This window comes from Carettochelys insculpta, chromosome 2, assembly GCF_033958435.1.
Source record: "Carettochelys insculpta isolate YL-2023 chromosome 2, ASM3395843v1, whole genome shotgun sequence".
Classification (NCBI taxonomy): Eukaryota; Metazoa; Chordata; order Testudines; family Carettochelyidae; genus Carettochelys; species Carettochelys insculpta.
The window spans coordinates 265,788,161-265,800,756 of record NC_134138.1 but is presented as its reverse complement, the minus strand read 5'-3'; the positions used below and the strand labels follow the sequence as shown (position 1 = coordinate 265,800,756).

Genomic DNA, 12,596 nt, shown 5'->3' with positions numbered 1-12,596 from the left:
TTCTGAAATTGAAGGATCAGTCTTGCACAAAGAACACTTTCAGACAGTGACAAGGTACCTAACACATAGAAGGCCCATCTCAGCTCTTTTTTGACGAAGATTCAGAAGCTTTGGGATTTCATTAGTATTTTAAATTAGGACTGAGCCAAGCAGACTTACTTTGGCAATACAATATTTATTTTTAGAACAAACAGTTAAAAATGAACAGTTTTATTAGCAATGTTTTGTTATTAAAATCTCAGCATATGTAAAACCATGCCCCATGTTCACTTACTTGCAGTTCTGGCACACTTTGCAGTCGGGACACTGCCAACCTGCTCGTTTTAAAGGTGTGACTTGTATATCCAGGCACATCCCATGGTAATGCTGCCCACAGGTCGTACAAAAAAGTTGATCTAGGAGGTCTCCAGGGCTGTCGCACACTGCACAATTTGCTTCTTCCTTTGCTAGAATTCAAAAGTTTTCCAATTATTTAGTGAAAAAATAAAGTATCCTGGATTTTCTTTCTAAAACCAGACTTTTGTATACGGTTGGAAATAAAAGAGATACGTATTTTCAAAATATAAGTCTAGTTACCTTCAAGGATGATATACAATATAATGAAACAGAGAAAACTAATATTTTTAAAAGTTTTTAATCTTTTCAAATGTACTTATCTTTCCTAATGAATGCATGTGCTCTCTTTTTTTCCCCGAGATCTGCAGCTACTCTTTTCACACCAAAATTACATACATTTCAATCTTTAAAAAAGAAATCTTCCCAAATAAACAGATTGCCTTTCCTTTTCCCCTGAGACTTAAGGCTTCTTCCTGTCAATACAGATTGAGGAATCAGACTCTCAGAGGTTTAAGTGTTACATTTTCTCCTACTCTTTTGCTATTTTATGAGAGCTGCACAGTATTTTTAGTTGCCACAAGTATTTTTCTTTACATATTGTCTTAGACAGTACCTTATATTTGGTTAGTATAGCTTCAGAATTTTGTGGGTAATTATCCCGATACAGCCCCTGTTAATTTTTACCATCGCTCATTTAAAACTGTGAATGTAACAGATTAATTAATTGCAAACTAGGCAAACCAAGTGTGTAAAATTTATCGTTATACGCAAAGGTGTGGGTACTCACTAAGGCTCTGATTCAGGACCTTCTGTGCTCAGGAATAGCCCTTACACACGTGCATATGTCCTAGTAAAGTAAGGAGCTCAAATGCTTTTCTGAATGAAGCCTTAATTGTTTTAGAATTGCAAAAAACCAACCGTGGGGCTGTATGTGATGACTTGCACCAGCGAACTGATGGCGTGGAAGCGGGCGTCGGGTAGGTACACCCTTGCTGTGATAGAGTTTATGCGTGCCCCTATGAACTCTATGTCTTGTGTGGGGTCGGTCTTTGACTTCGCGAGGTTGATGACTAGGCCCAGCGAAGAGAACGCGTCCGCTGTGACGCGGATCATGCGTAGGACCTCTGCCTTCGAGGCCCCTTTCAGTAGGCAGTCGTCCAGGTATGGGAATATAAACACCCCCTGTCTGTGCAGGTAGGCTGACACCACTGCCAGGGTTTTGGTAAAGACTCTGGGGGCCGAGGAGAGGCCGAACGGAAGAACCCTGTACTGGAAGTGTTCCTTGCCGACCATGAAGCGGAGGAAGCACCTGTGTGCTGGGTGGATCGTTTAGGAAAGTAAGCATCTTGTAAGTCGAGGGCTGCAAACCAACCTCCATCGTCCAGTGCCGTGAGTATGGAGGAGACTGTAATCATCCGAAAACGTTGCTTGCGTAAGTAGCGGTTGAGGCCACGAAGATCTAAGATGGGCCTCCAGCCTCCTGTTTTCTTCTCTGTGAGGAAGTAGCATGAATAAAACCCTTTCCCCGGATTTGTTCCGGCACTCTTTCCACCACCCCTATGAACATAAGGTGGTCCACCTCCTGCTTGAGCCCCACCTCGTGTGTAGCGTCCCGGAGGTGAGGCCTGGAAGGAGGCTTCGTCGGTGGGAGCGACTGGAAGGGGATCGCGTAACCTGTGGCTATGATCTCCAGCACCCATTTGTCTATGGTGATCTTTTGCCACTGGGAGTGAAAAAGTCTGAGGCGATGATGGAACATGAGGTGAGAGTGGCATTGCGCGATGGTAGTGATAGTGCAGCCCTCGACACGCCCGTCAAACTTGTTGCCTTTGGGCCCGTCCCGAGGGCGTATGGCTTTTTTGAGAACGTCACCTGGGAGTTCTGTACTGTTGCTGTTGTTGATGTCGCCCTTGGTCGTAGCCCCGTTGATAGTGCATACGCTGTGGTTGGTACGCGTAGCGTCTTTGCTGAGGGTAATATTTTTTCTTCCTATATGGAAGAGTATAAATACCCAGGGTTCTAAGTGTAGCTTTCGAGTCCTTACTGGAGTGGAGGACCGAGTCGGTTGAGTCTGCAAACAACTTTTCCGTGTCAAAGGGAAGATCCATGATCTTCGCCTGTAGGTTCCTCGGGATACCCGATGTCTGGAGCCAAGATTCTCTACGCATGACCACTGCTGTAGCCGTTGAGCGTGCTGCCGTATCTGCCACATCCAGGGCGATCTGGACTCCCGTCCTCGAAGCTGCATAGCCCTCTTGCACAATTGCCTTTAACACTGGCTTCTTATCTTCCGGAAGCGAATCCTTGAGAGAAGTAAGCCTGGAGTAATTATCAAAATTATGGTTCGCTAGGTGTGCCGCATAATTTGCCACTCTCAGTAGCAGGGTGGAAGAGGAATATACCTTCCTGACAAACAGCTCTACCTTCTTGGCATCTTTGTCTGATCCCCCGATTTGTACTGAGAAGTCTTTGACCTCTGCTGGGACGACTCGACCACCAAAGAATTTGGTTGTGGGTGACTGAAGAGGAACTCCATGCCCTTTGCCGGGACGAAGTACTTCTTATCCGCTCTCTTGTTCATTGGCGGAACGGAGGCCGGAGTCTGCCATGTGGTAGTGGCTGACTCCATAATGGCTTCGTCCAGCAGGATAGCAATTTTGGATGAAGCCGGGGGTCTCAAATTTTTCAGGAGTTTGTGATGTTTCTCCTGCACTTCTGCCGTTTGAATGCCTTGCGTGAAAGCCACCCTTTTAAACAGCTCCTGGAACTGTTTGAGGTCATCCTGGGGAGTGACATCCCTGGGGGCCATGGCCTCACCTGGGGAGGATGAGGAGGAACCACTAGGATGAACCTCCCTTGAACTCTCAGGATCCTGTGGCCGACGATACACCTGCTCGCTGGAGGCTTGTGAAGGAAAGTCTCGGGGTTCTAAAATTAACTCCCCTTGAGCTAACTGTGTTTCTATCCCCGATCCAGAGTGTCCACGGGGATATTGGACGGCTGGGGGGGACCTGCCCCTGGGCGTAGGCCTGGGGTGTCTGTGTCCAGCATGATAAGAACGACCATGGCAGCACGGGCACGGGTCCAGGGATGGAGACCTGGACCACTCTCGGGGTGTGTATCCCCGATGTCTGGGAGAGCGAGATAGCGGTGAAACTGGTTTGTGGTTGGAGGAACGGAGAAGGAGATTCTGGATAGGCCCCTGGAGACCCAGGCCTTCTGGGCGGCGTGTGTAGCACAGGGGGAGGGCCTGTTGTCAGTAGCAGCGCAGCCCTGTCCGGAGAAGGGCTGCAGTGCCGGGTTTTTGTTCTTGCCTTTCCCCTCCCGTGCCGGGGATCTCGGCCTCGCTGTCGGCGCCGCGCTCGGCCCGCTCAGCTGCAGTGCCACGCAGGTAATGTCCTCCGGTGCCTGCAGGCTCCGTGCCTGTTGGTCCTGCACCCTTGGTGCCGCGGGGGTCGGTGCCGCCTGTTCGGGCGCTTGCCTGGCTGATGCTCTGGGCGCCGTGCGTGCCGGCTGTTTTGTAATCGGAGGCTCAGACTCTGCCACGTGTGCTGCCGCTTGCCTGAGTATGCTGCTGGGGGCTGTGCGCTCCGCCCGTCCTGCTCGCTGAAACCGCCGGCAAGGATCGAGCTGGGGAGAGCTTCCTCCGTTTCTGCACCGAGGGAGTCAAGGAAGCTGCCTTCCTCTTGTGGAACCCAGAGGGCCCTTCTGGTTGAGGCCTCTCCGGGAAGTCTGGATGGAGGGCCTTGTCAAACAACAGCATTTTAAGACTCATTTCTCTGTCTTTCCTGGCCCTGGCTGTGACCTTAGCACAGTGGGAACACTTCTGGGTAACGTGTGATTCCCCCAGGCATCGGATACATTCATTATGCCCATCGGAGGCCGGCATAGCTTCGCGGCAAGACTCACACTTTTTAAAACCTCAAGAGGCCATCGCAGTGAGTCTCTTACTGTTAATAGGGTACTTAGCACTTAATCCGTGCCTGTTTACCCGAATCGCGGACACCGGCCTGCAGGGCAGCAGGCAGCCTACTGGCCTTCACATCCACTCTTCTTCTCCGCTCCTCTCTCTCTTTTATTATATATATATATATATATATATATTTTTTTTTTAAACTGGAAAAAACCAACAATTTACACGTAGAAACACTGTCTAATCTGACTCTGGCCGTAGCCTGACCGGATTCCGTCTGCAGCTGATGGCGGTCGAGAAGGAACTGGTGGGGACCGGATCGCGCACGCGGCCAGGGGCACGCAGGGGGCCGGCGCACGCGCGATCCATGAGAAACTGCTGGAAGATTTCTGATCTGCGGCACCGGGCAAGCCCGACACCTATTGTGGAGCACCCACGGGGACACTCGATGAAGAAACACCTGATTTTCATGCATAATAGTTGACTCTGTTTCAAGATTACAATGCTCATTCAATGCACATAGCATTTAATTTGATCATACTGAATGTGAGAAAACACAAAACCCTATTCTTTACTTTCCATAAGTCACTCTAAATATAATAGATAAATATACAATCTATAAACTCAATTTATTTTTGTATAGCATCTACTTTACCAGTTTCACAAACCATTTTATCAGTTAAAATGCAGACCTATTCAAAAAATTCAATATAAAGATGCTACATGAAAAGAAAAAGAAAGTAGACATGAGAAAAGTGAAGGTGGACAACAAATGCAACAAAGAAAACAAATTTTTGTCTGTAATGTTTGAAATCACTGACACCAATTCAGGGCTGGAAAAGGGGTTGTTTCAGATAGGCACAATCAACGTAGCTGAGAGAGAGGCAGACAAAGAAAACTTCTAGCTTACCATAGGAAGTAAGTGCATTAGAGAGAATAGAGAGAGAGTGAGGCTGTAAGTAGGTAAAAACTAGTGGGTAGATTTTTAATTCCGTCTTTGAGAAAATGCACAAATAACGCAGATAGATTCTGAAGTATTGTAGATAAGCTTGGACACTGATTAAAAACTCTTTGTACACAGTGCAAAAAAATTGCAGTTACCTAGACAGGAGGCAAGTGACAACGCAACTGTGGGAAAATGGATGAAAATGCAGATAAAGTTAGATGTCATTAAGACTGATGAGGCTGGAATAACTGATCTTACGTAGTCAATGTTGGTATTATGCAGTAAAGGTAGTTTGTGATGATGATACAAAAGAAAGTTAGCTTGAATTACAGCTATAGTAGAACAGCTTAAGACAGTAAGACTGAGCTGCGCATAAAAATATGGTTGTAAGCAGAGCATGGATTTCTCACAACTTCACCAATGCCTTCTAAAACTTTTACTTAGAAGAAAGAGCATATATGCACAATGACATGAAATTTTCAAACAGTACAATGGACTTTGAAGCCAGATCACTGTTTTTCAAGGCAGCAACTGAACTGTCAGACAGCCTGCATATTATCTGCATGGTGGCAACCCCTTATGGCTCTTTAGAGAAATTTTAAGTAAGATGATCAAGATTAGCAATATGTGAATCTCAAAAGGTTTGGAAAAGCACTCAAAAACTCTGATTGGCTAGAGTGCCTGTTTCAGTCTGATGGAGAAATAGGAAAACACCTTTTTTCCTTCTGCACTGCAGCACTTGAACCTGACCTTGAGACCAGAACAAAGTGAAAGAGAGAGCCAAAATGAGAGAGTGCTTATGTGAATGTGTGAGAGAGCTGAATTCTGCAAGATCTTTATCATTTAACAAAGGTTCAGGTTACCTCTTATTTTGGCCAAAATGGATCACTACAAAAAAATTTTTTTTTCGGTTAACAGAAAAAAATTTAGCATAGTGTTAGGTAAAAGATGATTTAATATGTTGAGTTATAAATGTTGTTCTAAAATGGCATCGGGGTTGTATTGTAAATGTCACCTCAGGCTAAAACTGTAAGCCTGGGAAAGAGACCACTTTAGCGCCACCTGTTGATGGCTAATGAACATAGTGGACAAATGGACCTAACTGAGAACTGCGATTTTACACACAACACTAAAGTCTATGCACATGGCACTCGACCATTCAAGAGCCTATATAAAGCATGGGCTCTCCCATATACAGAGGAGAGGAAACAAGAAGAAGACAGCAGAGAAAGGATCAGAAGAGAAGCAGGTTCAGGAGAAAGCTGTCTCTGGAAGCAGAGCTGGATGCAACTGAGCTGAGCCAGAGCTGCCTGCGCAGATAAGCACCGTTGCCACTGTCAGTGCCAACCAGGGCCTGACAAACACATACGGGCATCTCTTTGGCATATATGACTAGCATGAAGGTACAGTCATAAGAGCTGAGCTAAATCACTGAGCTGACTCTCTGAGCCAGAGCTGCCTGCGCGCATAAGCGCTGTTGCCGCTGTCAGTGCTAACCAGGGCCTGACAAACACATACGGGCATCTCTTTGGCATATATGACTACCATGAAGGTGCAGTCTTAAGAGCTGAGCTAAATTATTGCGCTGACTCTCTGAGCTAAGCCACCGAGCTAAATCACTGAGCTGAACCACTTCTCCAAGACTCTATTCAGTTTCAGGTTTAGTGGTGCTCTGAAAGCTGCCACCTTCACCTACTCCATCAGGAAGGCCAAACCGACATCTCAACCACTCATTCACTACCTCGCCCAGCAACTGCAAGTCATCACTGTAGACATCAGCCTCGAGGGATCTCCTCGCTGCTCCTCCTCCAAAGCTCCAAGAAGCCACAGAGTACGTCGTGACCGTCAACTGTAAACTGCGGCGTATAAGTTTCGAGAACTGTAAGGTTGAACTTAATGCCTCCAAAGGTTCACATGTTTCTTTAAACTCCTTGCTTTTGTTCCTAACATTATACGCAAATATATGGTTTGGCCCTAAATTTGTGTGGATGCTAATTGACTAGTGGTGATTAGATACAGGGTCGGGGGAAGAGGGAGGTCGAAACTCAATCTTTCTGCATTGAGGATAGTCAAAGTCATCTGATTATTTCATCTGCTGGCTCCTCAGTCCAACAGTAGGTACCAACAGGTAGAAATTGAGGCGCAGATAGGAAGGAAAGGCAATTTAAAGCAATGTAGTAAACAAGGATAAACTTTCCAAGAATGATCTTAACTTTAATGGAAATATGAACACTGAATCTGAGGAAGCAACTGTGAAAGAGGATGAGGAGCTGAGAAAGGAAAGTTAGGTTTCAGGATGTCAAGAGAGCCAAGGTGTTGAACTGGCTTAGTAGTCTTTTGAAAGAAACAATACATGAAATCAGGTTGCCAGTGTGAGAGACTGGAACACATTTGAATCAATGAACTTTATCTTTTTCTGTGTGTGGAAAAGTCTGACACTATGACTGTACATCTAGACATGCCAAAAGCCAAGCCATCGTACTGCATTCCAGACAGCCATCCTGCCTGGGAGAGGTGTTTGACCCCTCGTTAAAGGACTAACACCAAGAGCTGTCAAGACTGAAATCTGGGGACAACAGATTTTATTGTCTTCTAACTATTAGCCAACTCCTCCACTAGAATATATATAAATATATTATATGTACGGGCCTGGATCAGGGCAAGGACAAGCTGAATTGGTGGATCTGTAGCTTCTCAATCTGAGAACATCTTACAGATGGAGGCCCTACTTAAAAGAAACACTTAGACACTACTTAAACACTACTTAAAAGTAGCATTTGATCTGTGGAAAGGACAGACCATCACCACATTTAAGCACTGGTAGAAGCAACAGAGTAGGAGGCATTCTGCCCAGCTTGACTGCTACAAGCCTCAGACTCCCAGAAGACGCATCACAGAAATTCTGCTGACTTCCATGATCAATAGCTCTTGACCACTTTCAGCATTAAGTTACTGCAGTTAAGAAGTTCCTTTGCTAAGTATCCGCACCTTGCTTTCCTGCCATGCTGCTACTACAAGCCCAGCATGTTCATAGCCTAGATGTAGCTCTGGTGCACAAAGCAAATGACATGGCTTTGGAGATCACAGAAACTGATTTTGGAGCCTAGGGTGGCAGCATCCTATGTCCCAAGGAAGACAAGAGCCATATGGTCCTAAAGCTAGAAAGACTGACTTGTCTGTATTCAGATCCAGTTGGGTGTGAAGCATGCAGGAGCCAGCGACTGGATCCACATCCAAGACTGCTTAACATTGAGTGCATATTGGTCAGCTTGAAACAGTGTGTGAAAAAGCTATTTTCCATGCCAGCTAACGCAAAGCAGCTTTTTCATTATTTCATCAGTTCATATAAATACATATTTACACTCCATATTTCAGTGCATTAGTCTAATTCAAGGTGAGAGTGACAAGTGAATAATAATCTGAGTAGCTACTGCTGAAAATACTGATGCTCCCAACACCTCTTACTAGCTGGGACTGTTTTACATGACTACCACTCTTCCATGAGTAATCTGTTTAAATCAGATGTGCTTGTGTGTAATGTTATGGCTACTTCTCTCTTTAAACTGTTATTTAATAGCTGAATAAGAGGGGGTGCATATACACGGGATACTGCTCTCTCCAATCTTCCATTGTCAAGTTCAACTCTGTCCTTAAGCATAAAAACAAACAAGATCAGGCAGCAAGTCATGTGCTGTCACTTTCTGACACCAAAGCAGCTCTGTGGAAAGAAAAGGCCATAAGCAATTGCCTTCTGGCCATACCTGAACAGTAGCACTTAACATATGGCCTGACTCAGCTTTTTACTACTAACTGAGAAGCCAAGTAGGAAGGACAGAGGAAGAAACACTCCCCCTCCTGCTGACCATTCCAGCTATAACACATGACTGAACCAAAGTGTATGCATACGTAATTTAGCAAATAAATTACACTTTGAAGATTGGGCTAAACCTACCTTAGAAGCAGGCAGAGCAGTGAAATACAAAATGGAATTCAGGATTTGCTATACTGGATAGGACAAGAGATCCATGCACTCCAGTAGCCTGTCTCCAAGGGAACCATGAGTCAGGGTGCGTACCTTAAGGCGCCATGTCTGAAATAGGCTTATGGATGGGGAGTTTTGGAGACTGTAGCAAATCAGAGTGCAGGGATTCGCACAGCCTAGTATTACTGGGAAGTAACAACTGGTGTTGGTCAGTTCAGTATATGAGCAGCAACTCTAAACTCTGGCTGGCTGCAACAATTCCACTTGTGTGTTTCTGCATTTCCATGTAACATTTATTTTAGCAAAGACTCTTTTTATTTTTTTACACTAATTTATGGTTAATGGCTTTTTGTAACTGTACCTATCATTGTATTTTTTTCTACTTTACAGAAGTGCTTTAAGAAATGGCTATAATATACCGAATGCAGCACTGAGTGAATATTTAGTGTGCAGTATACTGATCACCATGGCTCTTACTCACTTAAGGGGGTTACTCACATGCTTAAACACAAACACATTTTAAATGCTTTGCTGGATTGGGCCATGATGTTCAGCATCTGACACAGTTGAATCCTAGAGGACCAGAATGTGAACGTGTAATATAACCACCATATACAGTTCACTTTCTTATTTGAAACTTGCTTACTTACATCTTTCAGGAGCCTGGTCAATATGCTCAGGACAAAGGAGGGAGAAGTTACTGAAATCCTGAAAGGTGCCTGCTCCAGCAGCACAGGGGTAATGGTACATCTGGGTACATTTCTCTTCACAGCATTTGATAGTGGCTCCAAGGTGCTTACAATATGCACATCGCTGAAAAACAGAGATGCAGTTCTTTTTATGATGAAACCGAACACAAAAAACTACAGTTCACAGAGAAAATCCCTTTGTTGTACAAGTCAGAAAATCCATTTTCATGTCAGCCACTGAGGCCGTCGCCAGTGCCAAAAGACTTACTCTCAGAAGCCATGCTCGAAAAACGTATGTACTCCATAGATTTTCACTTTTTAAAGACAGCTGACCACTCTGAATTTGCTACTCCCTCATGGTCATTTTGACTAAAGATTTTTTGGTTGTAGTATCAAGGGTACACAGAGATGCTTAATTCTGATTAGTGAATGGTAGACTTCCCATTGGTTTCACTGAAAGTAGGGCTAGGGCAATGCTTAACATTCTGAGGTGCACTATGTGGCAATGCCTTAGAATGGCAAGCATCATCATACAATCAAAATCTGTTCTCATTGTCTACTGCTGTCTACATAAACAGACTGTCATCAGAGGCAAGAACTGTTTGCTTCACATGAATAAATCTGCTATGGTAACTTTTGACATTTTGATGGGGAAATACATTTCCTTTACTTTCTTCATCTGTTGTCTAATTTTAACTATTTCTTTTGTAAAGAGGCCTGTAAAGTAATTCAGAATAGTGCATGCAGAGGCTATGCATGTTGGTAAGGGCAGATACCAGATTGGTATAATTCTGATACTGTGAAATAAGAGCATACATTAGAATATGAAAATATGTGGAAGTAAACTGGAAGTATCAAGTTCTACTCAAAAGATCAATACATTATACATTGTATGGAGCAAGACTGTCTGTTAGGGTGATGGATTAAATGACTTAGTATCTCTTTCCCAACTCTAATTACTGTGATTCTGCAACACACAATTTCAGGCTACAGACATACTTTATACAGAATCAATACAGTTATCATTAATTTTCACATTTATTATACATGAAAAGAGATTTCTCCATGAAGAACTAGCTATCTGTCACAGAGCCACACCACCCAGAGTTTGTTCTGCATGAGGGGTGCGCCTGCCTTAGTTTCTCTTCTAAAGTCCCTGAAACAGGGAAAAAAGCCTTTCTTAATGCCAAGAGCCTCGCAAGGCTAATTGTTACTTAAGAAAGTTCCCTGGGTGCGTAGTCTTACTACTGTAGTGCAGGCATGTCCAGTGCAGCCCTGACACCCTCACCACACTCTTGCTTCCCAGCACAGACCCAGTATGCCTTACCTTACTCTAGCTCGCCAGTGTAGCCCTGGCTCCCCAGAATAGATCTCTCATGCCTCTCTGCCAGGCGAACCACTCCAATCCTTCCAACTGGAGTGTACCCCCACTCTTTCCAGTAGAAACTGGCATGGCCTCTGACCTGGGATCCTCCTTGGCATGGGAATAGGCCTCACTCCCCTTGGACCACTCAAAAGTCTTCTGGGTACAGTTTTCTGGCCCTGGAGATATCAGCTAGTATGCGCATCCTGCCTTCAGCACTCCAGCCCTGGCCTCTGTGGCTGGAAGTCACCAGACAGCAAACCATTGGTGGCCTTTTCCTTTCAGTTTTCTCTCAGAAAGCAGTCTGCTTTCTTCTGGGGCTCCTCCAATCCTTTGGATTCTGGCAGCATTCACTTGCTCTTCCTGACTGTACATGTCTGCTCTGACCCACTGGAAACCTGCCATTTTCATGTCAGCCACTGAGGCTGTTGCCAACCACTGAAACCCGCTCACCCCAGGTGCCTTCCTGGCCTTCTGCAGTCCCCTGGCACTGTCCTACCTTCTTAACTTGCCAAATGTGGAGAGGGACTTATTTCACTCAGAGTCCAGCCACCGTGCAACATAGCCTCTTTATTCAAGACTGGGTGACAGGGAAAATTCTGTCATTTATACTACCTTCACCTTTCTAATCCAGCTCATTAGTCCTGGATGTCTAATACAGCTAATTTTAAAGTAAAGAGTTTGCAAGGATATATGTCTAAGTTAATTGCTACACAGACATTCTGAAAGTCAGACCAAATCCAGACCCTCAGAGAAACCACCATATCCACTGCCAACTGAAGGGATAGTTATGGGGAGGGTCAGGAAGGAATGGTTATTTCATTTGCAACATAAAAGAAAAACTGTTAGGTCTATAAAATAAGCCATCTGATTGGGGATAGGTATTGCCTAAGTATTTTGTACAGCAAGGCTAAAAAAGGAGAAAGAGAATACCAACATACTGTCTAAAGGAGACAGATTTCACAGCCCTTACTGAAGACAGAGGTCCTATGACCTCTTGGTTCAGCACTCAAAACTGAGGAGAGTAAGAAGGACTGCTTGGAAGATATGTACAGAGCTGAGCACTGGGTGCCACAAGGCTGGCTATCAAAAATACATTTGCACAATCATTGCTTTCAAGTTCCAATGTAAAAATGTCCAGGCCACTGAAACCTATAGCTCCAGATACAGGAAGACATGGCATACAAGGGGCTCAGAGTCCTTTAGGGTAGAACGTATAGTGGATATTTGCAAGCAAAACAATAAGCAATATTCTGGGCATACGCAGATGACTGTTTTAATATCTACTAGACTTCCAAACTCTACCTATATGTTAATAGTATCATATTGTCAGCTCTGGCCCTCCCTTCTTCTGGGACCCCATTTTT

General features: G+C 44.7%; 1 protein-coding gene across 8 annotated transcripts in view; it reads right to left on the bottom strand.

Moving 5' to 3' along the window:
- The window catches only part of KMT2C (lysine methyltransferase 2C), a 346,453-nt gene that overhangs the window by 147,627 nt on the left and 186,230 nt on the right, over positions 1-12,596 (bottom strand). For all 8 annotated transcript variants that reach the window (XM_074985089.1, XM_074985087.1, XM_074985090.1 and 5 more), the window contains 2 exons: positions 9,828-9,990; positions 275-446 (listed from right to left, as the gene is read on the bottom strand). In XM_074985089.1, coding sequence (XP_074841190.1) covers positions 275-446; positions 9,828-9,990 — 335 coding nt within the window. The remainder of the gene's footprint in view (positions 1-274; positions 447-9,827; positions 9,991-12,596) is intronic.